This window comes from Notolabrus celidotus, chromosome 13 (assembly GCF_009762535.1).
Source record: "Notolabrus celidotus isolate fNotCel1 chromosome 13, fNotCel1.pri, whole genome shotgun sequence".
In the NCBI taxonomy this organism is placed as follows: Eukaryota; Metazoa; Chordata; class Actinopteri; order Labriformes; family Labridae; genus Notolabrus; species Notolabrus celidotus.
The window spans coordinates 35,348,542-35,373,352 of NC_048284.1; the positions used below are offsets into that span (position 1 = coordinate 35,348,542).

A 24,811-nucleotide genomic window follows, 5' to 3' on the forward strand; every position below is an offset into this window, starting at 1 on the left:
GACGGATGATAGCACATAAGCAGACTGCTTGTTATGCACACTTGTTGTTCTGTAAACATGATTTCATAACTGATAGTCGAAGGATGAGATGAGCCTGCTCAGTCAGGTTCAGGTTGTTTGAAGAGGTCAGTTATACTTGGTGCTTCAGTGTTGAAGGTAAACTAGATCATGAATATTAGTGTCCCTGACAGCAGCAGGCAGCTCCTCTGGTGTTCGACACTGTGACGTGGACAAAATATCAGTCTTTATTCATGTAGCAGCAGTTCATCATAACTGTTATATAAGTCTTTGTTTAAATCCTTTACAAGGACTCCATATCAAAGATCTAATGGACATGTTGCTGCTTGATTCTGATGTCTCCTCTTTTCTGTCGTAGATTCATCCCTGACGGACAGCGGCTCCAGGACGCAGTCCTCTCTCATAGTCACAGAAAAGATGCTCGGGAAAAGAAACCCCTTCCCCCGGGAGACGGTTCACCTTGAACCACCATCCTCAGCCAAGACTCTCCTAGAAAGCAAGCGCCCTGAGCACAGACCAGGTCACGTACTGGACACGGAGCTACCGCTCGACAAGCACTTTCAATCAAAGAGCAGCCAAGACAGCAGCAGTGAATGTTCAACAGGGTTCAAGGTCAACAAAGAAATCCCCTACATCCCCCCTGTCAAACACCCCATCCCCTGCAAGATAGCAAACCACCCTGAGGCGTCCCCCATCCGTGTGGACCAAGAGGACATACGACCCCTGTACACATACGACAAGAAAACCTCCATAGCTCTGGACGAGACGGATCTGGACAGTTTTACCTTCGGGAACGGAAAGGTCACCAAAAACAGGAAGAAGTACGGCAGCATCAAGAATGTAGAGAAGAACTGTCTGTCCATCCTGCAGAACCACAGGACCTTCTCCCTCTGCTACTCAGAGCTGAGGAACTGCTCATCCAAGACCGAGCTGGAGCTGAGCCAGAAGGACCCAAAGAGTCCCATCCTCATGAACATCTCCTCATCTCCCTCACCCATGGAGGATGAGGAGGAGTTCCTCGACCCTCGGGAGGAAGAGATGTGCCAGGACAGCGAGGAGGGAGATGTTGGTGAACTCAAAATCAGGTATGAGGACTATCAGGAAAACAAGACCGAGAGGACCATAGTGGCCCAGCAGGAGGCCCATTACAAGTTCTTTCCTAGCGTCATCCTCTCCAACTGCCTCAGCAGGAAGAAGGCTGCAGGCAAAAAGCTGACAGACTCCTGCAGTGAGCTGGAACAGAGTCCACCTCGCAGATCCAGGGTCAAGATGAGTAAGAGAAGGCTGGGGATGGTGGGGTCCAGGACTAAAGTCTACACAGACTCTACATCTGACAGCCAGGTCAGTCCTGGCCTCACCTCAGTAACGCCTGCCGGTCCCGAGACGGCACACATAGAGATGCCTGATGTGGGGGAGAAACCAGAGACAGAGGCAGAGCCAATCACAGAGGAGCTGATGGTAGAGGCAGAGCCAATCACAGAGGAGCTGATGGCAGAGGCAGAGCCAATCACAGAGGAGCTGATGGTAGAGGCAGAGCCAATCACAAAGCAGGAACCAGACAGTGAGGAGAGGTCTGTGACAGAGCAGACAGATCCCCCTGCTGACCCACCTGCTGACCCACCTGCAGAACCACCTGCAGAACCCCCTGCAGAGCCCCCTGCAGAGCCATCTGCAGAACCACCTGCAGAGCCCCCTTCAGAGCCCCCTGCAAACCCAGTTGCCATCAGTGTTTGCCATGTTTCTGAAGAAGCTGCAGAGTCAACAGACGAAAGGTTAAACCCCCTGCAAGACCTGTCTGCCAAAGTCACCTGTACGAAACCCTCTGCCCTGCCTGGGAGCAAATACACCCTGAGGACCAAACGGAAGATGCTCTATGATGGCGAGGAAGGAGAATTCTCAGGTACCCCTCGTTCTAAAAACCACGCCCCTGCCAAGGAACGTCTCAAGGACTCCAACCTCCCTGGCGGGCAGGAGGTCAAATACCAGAAACGGCGCAAGAAGGAGCCGCCTATCATCATCAAGTACATCATCATCAACAGGTTCAAAGGGCAGAAGAACATGCTGGTGAAGATGTCCAAAGTGAACTCAGAGGAGCAGGTGGTCTTGTTGACTGAAGACAAGCTGGACCAGTACAATAAATTAGCCCCTCTGAGGGACTTCTGGCCCAAAGTGCCCGAGTCCACCGCCGAAAAGTTCCCAGTCACTGAGCCAAAGGTCAAAAAGCACCCTAAAAGAAAAACCAAGGTCAGCTCCACCAATAAGAAGATTGTTAGCAGACCCACCAAAGCTCAGGTCAGACCATGTGACAGAGTCCGCAAGACTAAAGGCTGTCAGAGAGGCCCCCTCCTCCCCTCCCTGCCCCCCCCTCGGCCCTGCTACTGTGAGTTAGCAGATGATGGTGGCGAGTACTCTGATGTCATGGTAGAGCTGGGATACCTCTCTGATAGATCCTCCAGCCCGACAGACTCAAGCCCCCCTCGGTGTTGGTCCCCTAGTGACCCCCTCATGGAAACCAGCAGTTCAGAGCAGCTCATAAACCCCCTCAGTGACCCGTGTCTCAGCTCGGCTTTTCTCACTCAGAGCTCAGAGTCTTCAACCAAAGGAGCGCAGAGTAAGCGTCACTCTGCCAAACCTAAGAGGAGCACCGACCCTAAGAGGAGGGTCACCAAGACCCCCGAGCAAGAGAGGCCCAAGAAGGACAAATCCAGACGCAGTAGTGCTGCTGCTCCCAGGCAGAGGAAGAAGAGTAAAGCTGAAGGTACTGACAACAGCTCTACCACCTCAACCAGACCAAGGAGGCCTCGCAGCAAGAAGACTGAGAAACCCAAAAGACAGGACTCGAACCAAGACCACTCCCAGCTCCTGTTCCAAGAGGACGAGGTTCCTTGTTCTGAAGGTTCCTCTCAAGAGGTCCCTCTGTTTCAACAGCCAGGGAGCACAGGTAGAAAGAGTCAGGACTGTTCCCAGACTGCCTCCGGATCTGTTTCCAACCCGGCCACCCAGCCTGTAGAACCAAAGGTGGAGGACTGTGAGACCTCCATCATGGAGGTCAATCAAAGCCTTTCAGTGCTGGTTCAGCTCAAGCAGCAGGGTTGTCAAACTGCTGCAGTAAAGATGGAGGCTTCACAGGGGAGCACAGCACCTCAGACTCCCTTACTGAAAGACCCCAAACCAGCTGCAGTCTCCCCACACCCAGGCCCTAAGAACGGGGAGATCCCCACGCTCTCTGAGACCCCCTCGGGCCTGGCCGTCCTCAAGCAGCTCCTCCAGAGACGGCAGCAGGGACAGGCCCTTCCTCTTCAGGTCGTTGGCACAGACAGCCACTCCACTGCCCTCGCTCAGGCTACAGCTCTACTGGACCCTGCAGGTAAAGGAACCAAATCCAGAAGAGCTCCCTCCACCACTCCTCGGAAACCCAGGGTCCCAAAGTCTACCACCCCCAAGGAAAGAAAGCCAAGAGTCCGGAAGGGAAAAACCAGCAGCACTCAGCCTGTGTCCGTGAAGCAGGAAGGCAGTGTGTCAGATGACTGCCCCCTCTTCATGTCAGAGCCCGGTCTGGACCGGTTCATAGAGGACAGCTTGTCCCCCGAGCTGCCCCACAACTACACCTTTGATATTAACGCCATCGGTCAGAGCGAGTTCTCCAGCCCCTACAGCGGCAGTCAGTTCGTGCTGACCGATAAGAACCTCCCTGTGAAGTTTCTGAGTGATGTCAGCCAGGACGCCGTGTCAGCTCAGGTCCCAGGTGTGGACAGGAAGCTGGACAGGCTGCTAAGCTCTGGGGAGGACTCCCACAAACAGAGACCTGCCAGCCCCGACCTCTTTGACAGATCTGATAACGGGGAGTCTTTACCAAACCACCTCACGTTCCTGGACTCTGAGAGGATGAAAAGCAAAGACTGGGACTTCTCTGTGGGTAAAACCCACACCCTCAGCCCCTTTCAGGACTTTCACTGTGAGAGGAAAGAGCTGCTCTTCTCCGTCTTCGACCCCGTCCTGCCTCTGCCTTTGAGCTCTGCGTCCTTTGTGGACCTGGACGGCTCCTCAACAGGGGAGCTTCTGGAGGGCATCGATGGCCTGACCTCCACCACCCCCAGCAGCTCTCCACGCTCCATCAGCTCTTTATCCCAGGTGAGGACCAGCCAGCTGCTGCGGGGGGCAGGAGGTGGAGCCCACATCCTCAAACCCCTCATGTCCCCTCCAAGCCGGGAGGAGATCCTCGGTACCTTACTGGACCTGGAGATGTCGGAGGCCACCTTCCAGGAGCCCTTCTGCAGCGACCCCTCTGATGCCCCAGGGAAGCCCATGTAAGACTGTCCGATGATGTAATGTAGACCAGCAGAGCCTTCATGTGCATGTTATCTGTTTCACATCTTTAGGAACACTTTGGACCTGGTCCTCACCATGTGGTCTGTGTTCAGAACTTGAGTCTGTGTTTTGAGCTGTGCTGAGTTGATCATGTGAATAATTTAATGACTGTCTTCTTCTCAGGGAGGTCGGCGGCCGGAAGCTAACAGTGGGAACCAGGCTAGCTAAGGAGCTAACGGAGTTCAGCGGGGACTTGTCTTTAGAGGGTCTCCACTTCTGGAAGACGGCCTTCTCAGCCATGTCTCACCCCGCCGCTGTTATAACCTCAACTTCACAAACCAAGGGAGCCGAGGTCTCAGAGGCCAGAAGAGAGCAGACAGAGCCGAACCGGTCCTCAGCCAGCGACAAGAAGGTAGTCCTCCTACCCTGCAAGTGTCCCCCCAGCAGAGAGCGCGTGCAGCTGTGGCTGGAGGCCAGGAGACAGTACGAGAGCTTACAGAGAGGAAGGAGAGACACGGGGCTGCAGAGGACAGCTCTGGATGTGGAGGGAGAGCAGGAGAAGACTGAGCCCCCTGCAGTAAAGGCAGAGCTGTGTGAGAGACTCAGGACACAGAGGAGAAAGAAACGCAACCTGTCCTTGATCCTAACTCCTGTGAAGACCTCTCAGAGTCCGTCCACAGAGACTCAGAGTCCAGTGTCAGAAGAAGGTGGTCACTGATGTCGAGCAGGAAGGTGGAGAGAAGGATGAGAACGATGATAGAGTCACCTCTCCAGAGTCTCCAGAGCTGCCTCCCTGGCAGCAGTCCAGTCAGTCAAGCCCCTCAGGACCAGACCGGCCAAGCCACAGCAGGCAAAACTCTTCAGAACCACAGTCACCTCAGCTCTCCAACTCCCCAGAGAGACCGGGCCAGAGTCTGAGTCCCTCACTCATCCATGTCAGCAGCAAGGAAGAGGACAAGACCAGCCCCCTCCCCCTGCACAGCACCCCGTTTTTAAGTAGGCGGCGGAGAAGCAAGGACGACCTGGAGCCCGTGTGCAGTACTCCCATATCTGGAGGTAAGAGAACCACACTCTCTCTCTGCCTGCGTCTGTCAGTCTTCTGGAAGCTTTAAGAAGTGCAGCATGTACAGTATGTTACAGTCAGCAGGGTCCCGATGTGAGGGGTCAGGGTTCCTTCATGAAGCCATGCTACGGATCCCTGCAGACAGGGTCCCGATGTGAGGGGTCAGAGCTCCTTCATGAAGCCACGCCACAGATCCCTGCAGACAGGGTCCCGATGTGAGGGGTCAGAGCTCCTTCATGAAGCCATGCTACGGATCCCTGCAGACAGGGTCCCGAGGAACAAACACTTCAGCCTCCAAGAACAGTCCTGCATGTCAGTCAACACCTCAGTTTAGGGTCAACTGTATTTGTGGAACAGGGACCAGGCTGATGTGTCTCCTCCCATAGAGGAGCACTGTCCCTGTTGATAAAGACCTTATTAACACCCTCTAATGTTGATTGTTACTAACTCTGTTTTGTTCCTGCTGCAGGGGATCCCGTCTCTCAGAGGCTGCAGCAGAGGAGGAGAAGCCAGGCTGACCCACTGAGGAGAGTGTTACTGGACACACAGATGAAGGTCAGCTCACTGCTGTTTGTTTCTATATACACCACAGCCCCCCCGTCCTGACACCCAGCGTGATGGTTTACAGGACATGAGTTAAAGTCTGAGTCTGGTTATAAAGGACTCAACAACACGTTGAGGGTCAAAGTTTAGGAAGTTATAAATACAGTCAGCCCCAGGTGGGTCTTTGTGTTGGTTTGATGTCTCGTTCATTGGTACGTGCCTGGTGAATCCTCTCCCTGTCGTTCACAGAACCAGTTCGCTGCTTTGAACGTGCCAAAGAAAGATCACTCTCAGATCGAAGGGCCCAGCATCACCAACTCGTACGGCTTCAGAGTCAGCATGCAAAACCTGCAGGAGGCCAAAGCTCTGCATGAGGTGAGCTGCACAACACCACCACCACCACCACTACCACCACCACTACCACCACCACCACCACTACCACTACCACCACCACTACAACCACCACCACCCAGCCTTTCTTTACACAGTCTGCCTTCACACTTTGACTTAGATAAGTCCAGTATTGGGTTTCAGAGTCATGAGTAAGGGATAAAGTGAGGGGGCCGGGGATTTACTTTACTTTACTTTACTTTAATTTAAAATGATATAACATTAAATGTATATGATAAAATGTAATATAATACAATATAATAAATAAAATGAATATAATAAAGTAAAATTAAAAGAAATGATGCAATATGATACAATACATCTGATACAATACATCTGATACAATAACATAACAATACATAATATAATATAAAATAATATAGAATAATATAAAACGAAATAAAATAAAATAATATGATTTAAAATAAAACAAAACAAAATAATATAATATGACATAATATAATATTAAAATTAATATTTTATAATATAATAAAGTAAAATAAAACACGGTGCTACTATATTATGATTTAAAATAAAACTAAATAAAACAATAAAATATAGCATAAAATAAAATATTATTGTATAATCAAATAAAATAGAATGCAGTACTATACTATCATATCATATTAGAACAAGGGATGGGTACCGAATTCGGTACTTTTATAGGTACCGACCGAATTCCGTCGGTACTACCAGGTACCGACTCACGTAAAATCAAACGGTACCATGTTTCGGTACCTGAACGCATCCCTGTGACTGTGAGGGAGTGGAAGAGGAGGCGAGTTTCCATACTTTCGCCCTTTAATAAAGTCAGATACTGATCAGGTGGACATCTCTGCTCTCTGTTCTCTGTTCTCTGCTCTCTGCTCTCTGTTCTCTGCTCTCTGCTCTCTGTTCTCTGCTCTCTGCTCTCTGTTCTCTGCTCTCTGCTCTCTGCTCTCTGTTCTCTGCTCTCTGCTCTCTGCTCTCTGCTCTCTGCTCTCTGCTCTCTGCTCTCTGCTCTCTGTTCTCTGCTCTCTGCTCTCTGTTCTCTGCTCTCTGCTCTCTGTTCTCTGCTCTCTGCTCTCTGTTCTCTGCTCTCTGCTCTCTGCTCTCTGTTCTCTGCTCTCTGCTCTCTGCTCTCTGCTCTCTGCTCTCTGCTCTCTGCTCTCTGCTCTCTGCTCTCTGCTCTCTGTTCTCTGCTCTCTGCTCTCTGTTCTCTGCTCTCTGTTCTCTGCTCTCTGCTCTCTGCTCTCTGCTCTCTGCTCTCTGCTCGCTGCTCGCTGCTCGCTGCATCTGAGCGGGAGCGCGCCAAACAGAGCCTGCAGCTGACGGGCGCGCGCACTCACAGCGAGGCAGAGCAGGAGGATTAAGTTTATTTTATACAGTCTATGGTTGAGACGGACCCTCTCGCTCCAACTACCTGCCCTGTTTATAACCGTTCCTGTGTGCGTTAATGCCCAACAAGTAAGTTGTGTGTCCTGTTATTATAAAGAGACGGAGAACTGACTTTTTCCCATCTGCAGGCGTTCATGTGTGTTCATTGATAAACTCCTGAAAGAGCAAGTAAACGCCACGAGCACGTGTCAGCTAATATATCTAATCACCTATATAATCCTGTTTCTGTTCATTTCATTTTAATTGAAATAAATAAGTTAAATTAAATTTTTTTTAGATTTGATTATTAAACAAATTAACATGTATTACCACATAAAAACACACAAAAGTACCGAAAATTGTTACCGTTTAGTACCAGGTACTGGGTATCGGTACCGTATCGGTTCAAATGTGAAAGGTACCCATCCCTAATTAGAATAGAATAGAATATAAAAACTACAATACAATAGTAGAATATTTTGAATAGATTTCTCCTCTTGACTCCTCTTCTGTCTCTGTCCCTCAGGTCCAGTACCTCACACTGATGGGCATGGAGCTACATGCTAGATCCCGACGTGACCTCGAGCCGGACCCTGAGTTTGACCCCATATGTGCCTTATTCTACTGCCTCAGCTCAGACGCTCCGCTACCAGACGAGGACAGCAGGCAGCTGACGGGCGCCATCGTGGTGGACAAAGACCATCAGAGCTGTGACCAAGGTAAACCTTGACTCTGAGAGTGATGGACAGCAGGAGATGTGTCAGGACGTTAAATGTGTTTTCATGCTTTAAGTCCTCTTCATGTTTGAGAGTTGACGTTGCTCTGTGTCTCCATGCCTTTAACGCTGTTATCGGGGTTTGTCTTTCTCTTCCTGGAGATCTGTAAAGCTCTTGAAGTGAACTGTCTGTAGGAAACACCTCAAGATGATGAGACTGATGAACGTGTGCTCATGCCCCAGCAGGTCACAGAAGAACAGCGCCCCTGCTGGTCAGGTCAGGCGTCTCAGGACTACAGGTAACATACACCTCTGATGAGAAAGGGCTGTTCCAGGAGCTGATCACCATCATGAGGAGGTCAGTGTGTGTGTGTGTGTGTGTGTGTGTGTGTGTGTGTGTGTGTGTGTGTGTGTGTGTGTGTGTGTGTGTGTGTGTGTGTGTGTGTGTGTGTGTGTGTGTGTGTGTGTGTGTGTGTGTGTGTGTGTGTGTGTGTGTGTGAACACAGGAAACAGATATCTATTGTTCCAACATTTAGTGTGATATGTTTGTAAATGTGTGCATGTGTATCTGTCAGGTTTGACCCAGACATCCTGGTGGGCTATGAGGTGCAGATGCGGTCCTGGAGTTACCTCCTGCAGCGGGCCTCTGCGCTGGGAGCCGACCTGTGTCAGCAGCTGTCTCGAGTGCCAGGTAGGGCCAGGTGTTCACTCTGACCTTCATTACATGAGGACTCAATCATCAGACCACATCATGGTTTATTTATTTATGTGTGTTTGTCTCCTCTGATGCTTTGTCACATGTTGTTCTCATGCAGTCTGATATCATGATGCTCTCCGTGGTGTGGATGCTGTGAAGGTAGAACACCTGTGGGAGACAGGTGGAGACTTTGAATCAGTAAGAATAAGACCAGCTCTGTGTGTGTTGTTCCACATTTTGCAGAGTAAGAGGTCAGAATGAGCAGAGGGCAGTGATGGTGATGAAGGTGCATGCTGTTAGCTGACTCCTGTTTCTAAATTCATGTCCAATAAAAAAGAAGAGGTTGTATGAATAACAGAGCTGCAGTGATACACAGAGAGATGTCATTGTTGTTGGTGCCATGTTTTCACAGCTCTGAGCATACCGACGTCTGCCTCTGTAGCAGAAGAATGAAGACTGCAGGTTTGATGTGAAGTGAAACAGGATTCTGGGAACATCAGTCCCACAGAGGGTCAGCCTTTAAAGGGTCTGTGACTAGTGCCGGGCGATATTGAAAATGATGTTATCACCATAAAATATTTCACATCAGTCGATATCGATAATTATCACAAATGTAAAGTCAGATTTTTGCTCCTGAGTGAAAGTTGAAGACAGTTTGTTAGTTTGTATCTGGATTTAGTTTTCTGGTGAACTTCTTGAATCCATCATTTCTGACGGTGTTAACAGGAAGCAGGTCTTTAATGGAAGAAGAGATTTTTGTGAAGTTTTAGTTTGTAGATTCTGATTTTTATCAGGTTGAGATTATTTCCATAATTTGATTTAAATTTACAACAAAGATATATCAGATTGTATTCTGTGTATCAGTTTATAGAGTATTGTTTTGAGTTGTGCTCTCCCCTTTAAGGTTACTAAAGGTTACAGGCAGAGTGATGTTGTGTCCCACAGTGCAGTGAATGCATCATGGTTATTCAGTGTTCAGTTGTCCTACAGTCATGGTGGACATTAAACGTGTTCACAGCAGAAGTTGTCTCTGTGCTCTTCCTTTACCCACATCCTGAAAGTAGATTTAATGAAGTGGATGAAGTTAATAGTTAACACAGAGTCGACTCAGTGTCAGACTAACGACTCTGCTTTGAGTTTTCTTCAGTGTCGCTGTCGCTCGTCTCAGCTGTGTATACATTCCGCTCCGAACCTCTTTAAACCCCGCCTACCTCTCATCCTGCGACATGATTGGCTGTTCAATGCTGTCTTCTTCTTCTGTCTAATGTTGGGTGGCAACTAGTGTTTAAGGCTCATTAGCGCCCCCTCCCTTTTAAGTGGCTGGGGGGTGTAATTACACGTTTATTTATACCGAACCATATTTATGATCTGGTTGTATGTCATTAGATTGTGTTGTCTGATCCATTCTGTGAGCCTGGGCATCTGCTGCTCCGCCTCCTGTGCCATATCATAGCTGATCCATATATGGACCCTGTGGGGGGGGGGGGTCAGCTCGGAGTTGCAGTCTGCACATGTGCAGGAATATCTATAAGTAATTCCCCGTCATCCACTGGATGTTTGAGTGCTGGAACAGAAAGTGACTCTGAGAGAGTGCAGCTTCATTTTCTCTACTGTGTGTGTGTGTGTGTGTGTGTGTGTGTGTGTGTGTGTGTGTGTGTGTGTGTGTGTGTGTGTGTGTGTGTGTGTGTGTGTGTGTGTGTGTGTGTGTGTGTGTGTGTGTGTGTGTGTGTGTACTGTAGGTGCTGTAAATACAAATGCGTGTGTGTGTACTATAGGTGCTGTAAATTGAAATGCGTGTGTGTGTGTGTACTGTAGGTGCTGTAAATACAAACGTGTGTGTGTGCGTGTGTCTGACTGCTGGTGCCTTTGGGCTTTTCCCTGAGTGTGTTGCAGCTGAACAGAGAGCCTCTGGTGTCTACCTGCTCCTCCTCCTCCTGCTCCTCCTACTCCTCCTATCCCTACCCCTTCTCCTCCTGCTCCTCCTATCCTTACTCCTGCTCCTCCTGCTCCTCCTCCTCCTCCTCCTCCTGCTCCTCCTATCCTTACCCCTTCTCCTCCTGCTCCTCCTGCTCCTCCTGCTCCTCCTGCTCCTCCTCCTCCTCCTCCTCCTGCTCCTCCTATCCCTACCCCTTCTCCTCCTGCTCCTCCTATCCCTACCCCTTCTCCTCCTGCTCCTCCTGCTCTTCCTCCTCTCCCTCCTGCTCCTGCTCCTCCAGCTCCCCCAACCCCTCCTGCTCCTGCTCCTCCTGCTTCTCCTGCTCCTCCTCCTCTCCCTCCTGCTCCTCCTGCTCTTCCTCCTCTCCCTCCTGCTCCTCCTGCTCTTCCTCCTCTCCCTCCTTCTCCTCCTGCTCTTCCTCCTCTCCCTCCTGCTCCTCCTGCTCCTCCTCCTCTCCCTCCTCTGATGTAATAGTCTGTCTGGCACTGTGTGTGTCCTCAGGTGACTCCAAAGAGAACCGCTTCACTGCAGACCGGGACGAGTATGGAGCTGACTCCATGACTGAGATCAGCATCGTCGGGCGCATCACCCTGAACCTGTGGAGGGTGATGAAAACTGAGGCAGGTGTCTGGGCATGACTCACCCCTCTCTCTCTCTCTCTCTGTCTCTCTCTCTCTCTCTCTCTCTCTCTCTCTCTCTCTCTCTCTCACACACACACACACACACACACACACACACACACACACACACACACACACACACACTCAGCCAGCAGCTCTGAAGGTTTTAGTCTGTGGCCCTCTTTCTTGAGGGGATGCTCCTCTCAGTCCTCCCTGCTGCCACAGAGTCCTTTTATTGGACAGTGAAATATATACAGCACGTACAGATCACACTGAGCCTCTGACAGAAGTTCACTCTGGAGCTCTGCTGTTCTGATTGAATGTGTTTGCTTGTGATTGAAGGGCAGAGGCAGGTTGCTCCAGCTGTGTATCCATGAAGGAGTGTTAGTATCTGACCACATTATAGAAAGGATGTTTAAAAAGACCCTTGTGTCTAAGAGAGAGACGGTACTTTAAGGTCTCCTCATCATCAAACTGAAACATACATTCTGACTGAACGACTCGTCTTCAGGTAGAAAACTCTTCAGTCCAACAAGCTTCATTCATTCATTCAACCGGTGAGCGTCCCCATGCCAGAAATACCGGAAACCACATACACACCCATTCAAAGAGACGATCTTTGCAGTAGAAATAAACATGTTTACAGTCTGGTTCAAAAGACAGCTTGGCTCTACGTAGCATATTCCTCTATCGGCACACACTGTACGGGGGTGACCTTTTTCAGGTTCAGAAGATATTAAGATTACAAGTTTTTGCCCAAATCAATCAATCAATCTTTATTTGTATAGCCCCAAATCACAACAAGCGTTATCTCAAGACTCTTTTACAAACAGAGCAGGTCTAGACCACTCTATGTCAAATTATGAACAGAGACCCAACACCAAGACAGGATAAGACTCAGTCTGACCCCACCTTAATCCACCATGAGCATTGCACCTCACAGTATTTAGCTAGTTACAGTGGAGAGAACAAACTTCCTTTAACAGGCAGAAACCTCGAGCAGAACCAGACTCATGTTAGACAGCCATCTGCCTCGACCGAGTTGGGTCTGGAAAGAGGGATAGAGGAGAATAAGAGAGAGAGGGAGCGGTGATAGTGATGAGACGAGTAGTAGAAGCTGTTGCCGCTGGAGTCCAGCACGTCCGTATCAGCTGGAGTCTGGAACGTCCACAGCAGGAGGACGTCTACGGCAGCACAGAGGAACCTACGAGACAAGGGAGCTCAGGGACTCCAGAAAGGTCTATGGTTAGTAACTTTAATGAGACAGGGAGAGTTAAAGTAAGTGATGGGGGGGTTGGGGGGAAGGGGGTGAGATAGGATCCAAGTGTGTTTGAAGCCTACTCTTAAAAGTAGAGAGGGTGTCTGCCTCCTGGACCCTGACTGGTAGATGATTCCAAAGGAGAGGGGTGTGATAACTGAAGGCTCTACCTCCCATACTTTTAGAGACTTTAGGTACATCAACAAGTATGAAGACCTCACATCCACGTAGACCACTGCTGCGTAGGGTCGACAGTTGACACAGAAGTATAAACCAGGCTTTAGAGCGTTAGGACTCCAGACAGTAACCAGAGCTACAGCTCCAGCTAGTGGATGGAGGCTGAACTACAGCTCAGACATAACATGTGAGGGACATGTCAGTCACATGTAGAGACATTTTAGATCTCCTCAGTATCTGTGTTGAATATCTTCATTCAGTGGATCTGAGCTGGAGGTTTGGGGGTCCCACAAAGATCATTCAAGTTAAATATCACTCTTCAATCACAGTTCCTTACAGGAGAAAAGGGTAACACTACCACGTTTCATAGTTTCTGAAACTCCAAATGAGCAGGATGAAAACAGTCCTTGGTTGGACTCTATAGAGATATGATAGACAGTGTTTTATTAAAGGTCCTGCAGGAGCTCGGAGCCTGGAGTGTCAGCATCAGAGTCTCTAAAGTCTTTACTTCACCTCCAGGTCACGTTAAACAACTACGGCTTTGAGAACGTCGCCTTCCATGTCCTCCACCAGCGCTTCCCCACGTTCAGCCCCCGCACGCTGTCGGACTGGTTCGACCACAAGACCGACCTATACAGGTGAGAGCCCCGGCTGAACACATTCTATACTGAGGTGACCCTGACCTGGGGCTCACCTGTTCATTGAGAACATGAAGACCAAAGCAGCCTGCTTCAAAAACAGAAGAGGGAACAAGACCTTACTTTAGTCTTTAACATGCCTGTTTGTGTGTGTGTGTGTGTGTGTGTGTGTGTGTGTGTGTGTGTGTGTGTGTGTGTGTGTGTGTGTGTGTGTGTGTGTGTGTGTGTGTGTGTGTGTGTGTGTGTGTGTGTGTGTGTGTGTGTGTGTGTGTGTGTGTGTTAGGTGGAAAATGGTGGACCACTACGTGAGCCGCGTGCGTGGCACCATGCAGCTTCTTCAGCAGCACGACATCATCGGCAGAACCAGCGAGCTGGCTCGAGTGTTTGGGATCCAGTTCTATCACGTTCTGACCCGGGGCTCACAGGTACCAGCACACATGCAAACATCTGGCTCTCTGATTGGCCAGCAGTCTCTGCTGCAGCTTCATGATGCTCAGCAGAGCCACAGGATCCCACTTCACTGTGTGGAGGCTGCAGCTCTGATCAGTCCATCATCTAGCCCCAACCAAAGGATCTAAACCTTCATCTGACGTTGTTCAGACCAGGACATTCTGCAGGGTCTTCATTTATTACAATAAAAAAAGAGATTTGATATGAAGACTTCTGACTGCAGAATGAAGAGTCAAAGTTAGTTTTATGCACATCATGTTCTAAAAGAAGCCCATCACTGTACATTAACACATCCTGTCCCTGCTCTGTGTCCCTGCTCTGTGTCCCTGCTCTGTGTCCCTGCTCTGTGTCCCTGCTCTGTGTCCCTGCTCTGTGTCCCTGCTCTGTGTCCCTGCTCTGTGTCCCTGCTCTGTGTCCCTGCTCTGTGTCCCTGCTCTGTGTCCCTGCTCTGTGTCCCTGCAGTACCGCGTGGAGTCCATGATGCTGCGTGTGGCCAAGCCGCTGAACTACATCCCTGTGACGCCCAGCACCCAGCAGCGAGCTCAGGCCAGGGCGCCGCAGTGCATCCCTCTGGTGATGGAGCCGGAGTCTCGTTTCTACAGTAACTCTGTGATCGTGCTGGACTTCCAGTCGCTGTATCCCTCCATCGTCATCGCCTACAACTACTGCTACTCCACCTGCCTGGGCCACGTGGAGAGCCAGGGAACGTAAGGACAGGCCCACACACCCACAGCCTGCTCTGCGGCTCCTGCTGAGGCTGCATGCCCGCCAGGAAAGTCTGCCTCAGAGCTGCTCTCATTATTTTTAATGGAGCAGACACACAGAGCGCTCTGCATGGTGCTCAGCACTCAGAGCAGCCCGCGCTGAAGGCAGGACGTATCTCAGGTCCTGTTTTTACCGGGGTTACTGTAGTCGCATAGCAACAGCAGGGGCCATGACCACATCTTTCCAACACTATATGTCAAATATTCCAAGGTAGGAGGAATGAAAAGAGGCTTCATGCTCTTTGTTCAGCACGACAAGAAATTCAAATCTCCAAATGAAGAGCCTGGTCTTCAGTCTGAACCCCTGAACCTGGACCTGTTTGATTCATTCAGAACGACACTGTGAGCCACTGAATGTTCCCCACTGAGCTTCAGTTAACTGAGCACAGGATATATACTGAACATATATACAACATATATGAGTATAAACATCACCCACTTCATGAACACAGTCTACATGTAGGCCTGTTTTAACATGTCAGACACCTTGTATGTCAGACACAGAGGGATGTGTCCCTTTATAAAACCTGACCCATCGTCCTCTAGGAGGGACTGTCTGACTTTAAAAGGGGTCTATGTTTCTTTAATGTGCACTCTGTTTTTACATGGTCTGAATAGAGGCACATGTTTTAAAGGTGCTCAGGTAGACTCCTCCAGCCAGGGTTTAATCTTCAGGGGCTAATCTAAAACCAGAACTGAACTGGACTGAGACTGCTTGTTGTATCTGCTGACAGGTTCAGATTACGTTGTCAGACGTGTGCGGACAGCCAGGGTGACATTAACCCTCTCCTGTCTCTGTTTCAGGCCTGATGAGTTCCGGTTCGGCTGCACCTCACTGCGGGTTCCTCCTGATCTCCTCCACCAGCTCCGCAATGACATCACCGTGTCCCCAAACGGCATCGCCTTCGTCAAGGTACAGTACCCCCTGACCCCTCTCTCTGATGACGGCTCACCTTGCACTTATCGTGGTCCTGCAGGAGCACTGGCTCTGAGTGTGGACCCCCCCCCCCCCTCAGGGCCTCCAGTAGATTTATGAACCCTGATTAGCTGCTCTGAAGAACAAGCCTGTCTGCAGGAAGTGTGCAGTGTGCTGAACACATCAGTGTGCAGTGTGCTGAACACATCAGTGTGCAGTGTGCTGAACACATCAGTGTGCAGTGTGCTGAACACATCAGTGTTCAGTGTGCTGAACACATCAGTGTGCAGTGTGCTGAACACATCAGTGTGCAGTGTGCTGGTTTAAGGTGTCTGTTACTCCATCACTGCAGCCACATGCAGGTTCAAAGTGAACACCTTGTACTTCCTTTAGTCTGTATTGAACATTGTCTGCTGTGTTGGGATGTCTCCGTGTGTTTACACCTGTTTGGTTCATTTTCAGTCCTCGGTTCGTAAAGGAGTCCTGCCCTGCATGCTGGAGGAGATCCTGAACACGCGGATCATGGTGAAGCAGTCGATGAAGACCTATAAGGAGGACAAGGCTCTGATGAGACTGCTGGACGCCCGGCAGCTTGGACTCAAGCTCATCGCCAACGTCACCTTTGGCTACACCGCAGCCAACTACTCTGGACGCATGCCCAGCGTGGAGGTAAGCTCATCAAAGGTTACTGGGCACGGTCTGTGGCGTGGCTGTGAGGAGGAGAGAGGGTGAAGCGGTCTGCTGAGTTCAACAAGCTGAACAGGGCTCTGTCAGACAACAAAGACCAGGACCAGCTCTCGCTTCCGTATGTGCTCTGATGGCAAAAATCAAACTTATTTAAAGACATGTTCTTTTGTAGAGGATACTAGAATGACATCTTTAAAGAGAATATTCGTCATCCAGAGTCACCGTTTGGGGCTCTAAACCACAGAGGAGTCAAATCAGTTTTAGGTTTGCTCATGAAGACTGCCAGGCTCAAGTGATCACGTTAGATCCTTAATGGCATGTGGCTGTGCTGTAAAATACTGTGAGAGCTCAGAAGTCCATGAGCGGTCTGCTAAAAGGAGACCTGGTCATCTTCAGTGGGTCAGGGACACCTGTAGAGTCTCCCTGTATGAGCTTCTCCAGAGAGAGAGGGTCAGACTCAGATCTTCTCACACAGCTTTGTAGTCATGAGATGATATGAGTTATGCTTTCACAGAAAACATCTGAGGCTAGCTGTTAGCTGTTGTTCTTCTCATCTGAAACAATCCACTAGAACAAATCCTAAACTGTGTTCACCCTTTGGTCATTCTGTCACTAAAGCTTTCTCAAACAGGACCCTGAGTGTTGATCCATGTCTCTCTGGTTGTTCAGGTTGGAGACAGCATCGTCCACAAAGCCAGAGAGACCCTGGAGAGAGCCATCAAGCTGGTCAACGACACCAAGAAGTGGGGCACACGTGTTGTGTATGGAGACACAGACAGGTGAGTCACTCATGGAGTTTCATCATCACACTGGAAGACTGATCCAGACTCTGTTCATTCAATCAATCTTTATTTGTATAGCGCCAAATCACAACAAACGTTATCTCAAGACTCTTTTACAAAAAGAGCAGGTCTAGACCACTCTATGTCAAATTATGAACAGAGACCCAACACCAAGACAGGATAAGACTCAGTCTGACCCCACCTTAATCCACCATGAGCATTGCACCTCACAGTATTTAGCTAGTTACAGCAGAGAGGACAAACTTCCTTTAACAGGCAGAAACCTCGAGCAGAACCAGACTCATGTTAGACAGACATCTGCCTCGACCGAGTTGGGTCTGGAAAGACAGATAGAGGAGAATAAGAGAGAGAGGGAGCGGTGATAGTGATGAGACGAGTAGTAGAAGCTGTTGCCGCTGGAGTCCAGCACGTCCGTATCAGCTGGAGTCTGGAACGTCCACAGCAGGAGGACGTCTACGGCAGCTCAGAGGAACCTACGAGACAAGGGAGCTCAGGGACTCCAGAAAGGTCTATGGTTAGTAACTTTAATGGGACAGGGAGAGTTAAAGTGAGTGATGGGGGGGTTGGGGGGAAGGGGGTGAGATAGGATCCCAATGTGTCAGTGTGTCAGTTCCCCGAGCAGTCTAAGCCTATAGCAGCATAACTAAGAGCTGGTCCAAGCCTGATCCAGCTCTAACTATAAGCTTCATCAAAAAAGAAAGTTTGAAGCCTACTCTTAAAAGTAGAGAGGGTGTCTGCCTCCCGGACCCTGACTGGTAGATGATTCCAAAGGATAGGGGCCTGATAACTGAAGGTTCTACCTCCCTTACTACTTTTAGAGACTTTAGGTAGGACCAGCAGGCCTGCATGTTGGAGCGTAGTGTTCTAGAGGGGTAATAGGGCACTATGAGCTCTTTAAGATATGAAGGTGTCTGATCATTAAGAGCTTTGTAGGTCCCTCTCTGTGTCTGTGTTCAGGCTGGTCTATGGTCTCTGTGTCAAGGTGATGTCAGGTCTTCTTTGAGCACCTACACACAGAGCAGACATTTAGACATCAAGTTACACGTTAGATTGTTTCGACTGCAGAGACTCAAAGGTTCAAACTGCCTCGGTCAAAAGGGGTTCACGAGTTCAGCGGGTGGGACGCCCACAAACTCTCAGCAGCTCATATTGAAATGATCATCTGTATGAGTCAGGGCAGGAGCTCAGGACAAACACACAACTGTGTGTTCCTGTTTTTGTGTAACACAACACCGTCTCTGGTAGAGCTGGGTGATCATTCACATGTCTTTATGGATCAGGGTCATGCATCAAATGGAAAACTGTGTTTAACTTTAAATGTGGTAACTACAGGTGTGCAGTAAAGTCATTTCCCTGAGCTGCCACGGCTCACACTTAGAGATCTCTTCAGTGTCAACATGGTGACATGTTAGTGAGCAGCTCCTCCTGAAACCATCCCTCAGTCTCTTGGATGGGGTTGATTTATGCAGCATTCAGCCTTGAAAAAAACAGGTCTGCAGCAGCATCATAGAGCTGACTGATTTATTCTTCATCTCAAAGAGGGGCGTGCAGGAGGGAGGGAGAGATGTGTGACACGCAGAGTGACACATGAACACCACAACCTATAAACAGCTTCTGAAGGGGACATGTAACATTTGTTAACTGTGTGGTCCAGGTCATATCCTGGGGTCCAGTCCCAGCACTGGAGCACCAACCTTTCTACCAGCTTTAGTAAACAGGTGAGGACAGGGCAGGTTGGCTCGTAGCCCCTGAAGCTGAAGAGTGATGAGGAACACTGAGTTATACCACAGACTACTTCATTAAGCAGTTTATGTGCTTTAAATCTGCTGCGTCAATTAGAACCCGACTTATACCAGACCACCAGGGACGCTGGCTTTGACCTGTGAGCTGATAACAAGCTGGGTGATCCCTCTCCTATTGAGCAGAGGACACAGCGTCCATGTTTCCAAAAAGAATGTCAGATTTTGATTCATCAGACCACTGGACAGTTTTCCACTTCCCCTCAGTCCATCTTAAACGGACTCAGGTCCAGAGAAGTCTCTGTGGTTCAGGATCGCTTTGCATGGTTTAGTTTGAACCTGTATTGGTGGATGCAGTGACTTCCACTACAGAGTCATGTCTGTTTTAATGCAGTGACTTCCACTACAGAGTCATGTCTGTTTTAATGCAGTGACTTCCACTACAGAGTCATGTCTGTTTTAATGCAGTGACTTCCACTACAAAGTCATGTCTGTTTTTAATGCAGTGACTTCCACTACAGAGTCATGTCTGTTTTTAATGCAGTGACTTCCACTACAGTCATGTCTGTGTTTAATGCAGTGACTTCCACTACAGAGTCATGTCTGTTTTTAATGCAGTGACTTCCACTACAGTCATGTCTGTTTTAATGCAGTGACTTCCACTACAGTCATGTCTGTTTTTAATGCAGTGACTTCCACTACAGAGTCATGTCTGTTTTTAATGCAGTGACTTCCACTACAGTCATGTCTGTTTTAATGCAGTGACTTCCACTACAGTCATGTCTGTTTTTAATGCAGTGACTTCCACTACAGAGTCATGTCTGTTTTTAATGCAGTGATTTCCACTACAGAGTCATGTCTGTTTTTAATGCAGTGACTTCCACTACAGAGTCATGTCTGTTTTTAATGCAGTGACTTCCACTACAGAGTCATGTCTGTTTTTAATGCAGTGATTTCCACTACAGAGTCATGTCTGTTTTTAATGCAGTGACTTCCACTACAGAGTCATATCTGTATTTAATGCAGTGACTTCCACTACAGAGTCATGTCTGTTTTTAAAGCAGTGACTTCCACTATAGAGTCATGTCTGTTTGTAATGCAGTGACTTCCACTACAGAGTCATGTCTGTTTGTAATGCAGTGACTTCCACTACAGAGTCATGTCTGTTTTTAATGCAGTGACTTCCACTACAGAGTCATGTCTGTTTGTAATGCAGTGACTTCCACTACAGAGACATGTCTGTTTTTAATGCAGTGACATCGACTACAGTCATGTCTGTTTTTAATGCAGTGACTTCCACTACAGAGTCATGTCTGTTTTTAATGCAGTGACTTCCACTACAGAGTCATATCTGTTTTTAATGCAGTGACTTCCACTACAGAGTCATATCTGTTTTTAATGCAGTGACTTCCACTACAGAGTCATGTCTGTTTTTAATGCAGTGACATCGACTACAGTCATGTCTGTTTTTAATGCAGTGACTTCCACTACAGAGTCATATCTGTTTTTAATGCAGTGACTTCCACTACAGTCATGTCTGTTTTTAATGCAGTGACTTCCACTACAGTCACGTCTGTTTATAATGCAGTGACTTCCACTACAGTCATGTCTGTTTTTAATGCAGTGACTTCCACTACAGTCACGTCTGTTTATAATGCAGTGACTTCCACTACAGAGTCATGTCTGTGTTTAATGCAGTGACTTCCACTACAGAGACAAGTCTGTTTGTAATGCAGTGATTTCCACTACAGAGTCATGTCTGTGTTTAATGCAGTGACGTCCACTACAGAGTCATGTCTGTGTTTAATGCAGTGACTTCCACTACAGAGTCATGTCTGTTTTTAATGCAGTGACTTCCACTACAGAGTCATGTCTGTTTTTAATGCAGTGACTTCTACTACAGAGTCATGTCTGTTTTTAATGCAGTGACTTCCACTACAGAGTCATGTCTGTTTTTAATGCAGTGACTTCCACTACAGAGTCATGTCTGTTTGTAATGCAGTGACGTCCACTACAGAGTCATGTCTGTGTTTAATGCAGTGACTTCCACTACAGAGTCATGTCTGTTTTTAATGCAGTGACTTCTACTACAGAGTCATGTCTGTTTTTAATGCAGTGACTTTCACTACAGACTCACCTGTAGATCATTAACCTCAGGTGTTGGAGATGTTCCTTCAGGTGCTTTGTTCCTTTTTGACCAGCTGAGGTAGCTGCTGGTCTTCAGCTCACCTGCAGCATGTGTCTCAGAGTATATAATATTGTGGATTGAGTGTATCTGTGACAGATGACAGGGTGTGCTTGAATCCTCAGAGCCCTGATCTGACACTATGATGTGCAGAGTAACATTATATATGTTTATATATGTATATCATATAAATAAACATTGTTGCTCCTCTGAATCAGCCGTCAGCCTCCATGTGTCCCCTCAGACTCTCTACACGCTGCTGCTCTGTTTGTGTTTGTTGACTGGTTTTCTTTAGCGAGGTTAGAGAGGAGATCACTGGAGGAGTGAAAGCTTTGAATCATGATTGACAAAGATCATTTTGATATGCAGAATGTATTTACAAGCAGCTTTTCTTTCAGTCCTGCACTGCTCTGTCTCCACCATGGAGCTACAGAGAGCATGCAGAGCGATCACAATCAGAAACACTTTATTTATCCCGGGGACAGAAATTCAGTCCTGACAGAGCTCTAAAAAACAGTCTGTAAGGAAGTTAAATATTAAAATATTAAAATAAGCAATAAAATAAGATATAAAAACAAATAAAATAAAAATGTAATATAATAAAATAAGATAAAGATCAAATAAGATAGAATAAAATGAAATTAAAAAATGAAATAAAATAAATATAAGATAAAAATAAAAATAAATTTTAGATCAAATAGAATAAAATAAATAAAATAAAGACCAAATAAATATATAATGAAATAAAATAAAGATCAAATAAAAATAAAATAAAATAAAGATCTAATTAAAATATAATTAAATACAGTAAAGATCAAATACAAACAGAGTAAAAATAGAATAAAATAAAGATCAAATGAAAAAAGAATAGATAAAATAAAGATCAAAGAAAAAAGAATAAATAAAATAAAGATCAAATAAAATAAAAATAGAATAAAATAAAAATAGAATAAAATAAATATCAAATAAAAATAAAATAAAGATCAAATAAAAATGAAATACAAATAGAATAAAATAAAAATAAAATAAAAATAAAATAAAGATCACATAAAAATAGAATAAAATAACATAATACATTTTATACAGAAGCACAGAATAGTTAGAGTAAGCTGCGTACAGAAGCACTGGGAATGAAGGAGATATATACAAGGATAGTCAAATCAGAGTCTACCTCACTGTGGATTTGAACAGGGATGTTCATTCTCTTGTGTGTGTGTGTGTGTGTGTGTGCGTGTGTGTGTGTGTGTTTGCAGCATGTTTGTTTTACTGAAGGGAGCCACCAAAGAGCAGGCGTTCAAGATCGGCAATGAGATTGCAGAGGCGGTGACTGCAACCAACCCCAAACCTGTCAAGCTCAAGTTTGAGAAGGTAAGGCACACACACAAACACCTACACACACACACACAAATACAGACTTGAATTTGTGTCAGTCTGTGCCAATCTACTTTCTTCATCTGCACATGTAAACACATTCAGAGGCAAGTATTGATCTGTGTGTGTGTGTGTGTGTGTGTGTGTGTGTGTGTGTGTGTGTGTGTGTGTGTGTGTGTGTGTGTGTGTGTCTGTGTGTGTCTGTGTGTGTGTGTGTGTGTGTGTGTGTGTGTGTGTGTGTGTGTGTGTCCAGGTCTACCTGCCCTGTGTGCTGCAGACAAAGAAGCGCTACGTGGGCTACATGTACGAGAGTCTTGACCAGAAGGAGCCGGTGTTTGATGCCAAAGGGATCGAGACGGTGCGGCGCGACGGTTGCCCTGCTGTTTCCAAGGTAACAGGCACCCCCCTCCCCCCTCCTCCTCCTGATTCACTGTGCTCTTCACCAATCACAACCAAGCAGGCTCTCTTTCCCGCTCTCGTTCACTCACACAGCCTCATGCGTCAGGCAGAGGAGAGGCACGGCTGCTTCTGTGTCTCCATGCTGAAGAAGATCTGTGTTCATCATCAGATTATAATCTACATGTTCAGAGTTCTATGTCACATGAGTCCTGCTGCAGGGTCAGGACCGCTCTTCATCCTCAATCTCATCTGTGTGTGTCCCCAGATTCTGGAGCGCTCCATTAAGCTGCTGTTTGAGACTCGGGACATCAGCCAGGTGAAGCAGTACGTGCAGCGTCAGTGTGTGAAGGTCCTGGACGGCCGGGCCAGCATGCAGGACCTGACCTTTGCAAAGGAGTACCGAGGCAGCGGCTCGTACCGGCCGGGGGCCTGCGTGCCTGCCCTGGAGCTCACCAGGTGTGTGTGTGTGTGTGTGTGTGTGTGTGTGTGTGTGTGTGTGTGTGTGATTCACAGCAGTCACAGGGAGCATCAGAAATAATCAGATCTACTCTGAGAAGAAGTCAAAACCTACATGGTGCCTGAAAGCAGACCCTGTCTGTTCAGGTCCTCTGTTCATATCTGGCACCATCACTGAAGCCTGATATTAACCGTCTGCACAGCTGAGTCTGATCTGAAGTGACCTGAGTGGGTGCTTCAGGGGCGTGTCTCACTACACACCTGACGGTAGTTGGTCCATTATTTGAGCACTAAAGAGCCACACTGCAAAGATTTTAAATATTCAGAGATCTGTTTGGATGAAGCATGAATAAAATCCAAAATCAGATTTCATCCCCCATTCAGCCCTGCCCAGCACCCTGTGTGTGAACAGGAAGTAATCAGTCAGCTGTGAACCCTGAAACTGAGACCCAACTTATAACAACACAGGTAAGCTGCCGACAGGCATGGATCCATACAACAGCTGCTCACTGTGTGGAGGCTGGGCTTCAAAATAAAACATAATCAATCAGAAACCAGCACTGACAGATGTCCCCTAACACAGGGTCCCCTAACACAGGATCCCCTAACACAGAGTCCCCTAACACAGAGTCCCCCTAACACAGGATCCCCTAACACAGAGTCCCCTAACACAGAGTCCCCTAACACAGGGTCCCCTAACACAGGGTCCCCTAACACGAGGTTCCCTAACACAGGGTCCCCTAACACAGGGTCCCCTAACACAGGGTCCCCTAACACAGAGTCCCCTAACACAAGGTCCCCTAACACAGGGTCCCCTAACACAGAGTCCCCTAACACAGGGTCCCCTAACACAGGGTCCCCTAACACAGAGTCCCCTGGCACAGAGTCCCCTAACACAGGGTCCCCTAACACAAGGTCCCCTAACACAGGGTCCCCTAACACAGAGTCCCCTAACACAAGGTCCCCTAACACGAGGTCCCCAAACACAAGGTCCCCTAACACAGAGTCCCCTAACACAGGGTCCCCTAACACAGAGTCCCCTAACACAGGGTCCCCTAACACAGGGTCCCCTAACACAGAGTCCCCTAACACAGGGTCCCCTAACACAGAGTCCCCTAACACAGAGTCCCCTAACACAGGGTCCCCTAACACAGAGTACCCTAACACAGAGTCCCCTAACACAGGGTCCTCTAACACAGGGTCCTCTAACACAGAGTCCCCTAACACGAGGTCCCCTAACGCGAGGTCCCCTAACACGAGGTCCCCTAACACGAGGTCCCCTAACACAAGGTCCCCTAACACAGGGTCCCCTAACACAGAGT

At 48.0% G+C, this 24,811-nt stretch overlaps 1 protein-coding gene across 1 annotated transcript in view; it reads left to right on the forward strand.

Annotated features, from left to right (window-relative positions):
- The window catches only part of rev3l (REV3 like, DNA directed polymerase zeta catalytic subunit), a 102,945-nt gene that overhangs the window by 68,110 nt on the left and 10,024 nt on the right, over nt 1–24,811 (forward strand). The window contains 18 exon segments of the mRNA XM_034699313.1: nt 377–4,325; nt 4,510–4,990; nt 4,992–5,382; nt 5,859–5,944; nt 6,182–6,307; nt 8,205–8,397; nt 8,640–8,751; nt 8,969–9,084; nt 11,528–11,646; nt 13,601–13,719; nt 14,003–14,144; nt 14,632–14,876; nt 15,738–15,846; nt 16,312–16,518; nt 17,206–17,315; nt 22,517–22,631; nt 22,888–23,025; nt 23,299–23,489. Coding sequence (XP_034555204.1) covers nt 377–4,325; nt 4,510–4,990; nt 4,992–5,382; nt 5,859–5,944; nt 6,182–6,307; nt 8,205–8,397; nt 8,640–8,751; nt 8,969–9,084; nt 11,528–11,646; nt 13,601–13,719; nt 14,003–14,144; nt 14,632–14,876; nt 15,738–15,846; nt 16,312–16,518; nt 17,206–17,315; nt 22,517–22,631; nt 22,888–23,025; nt 23,299–23,489 — 6,949 coding nt within the window.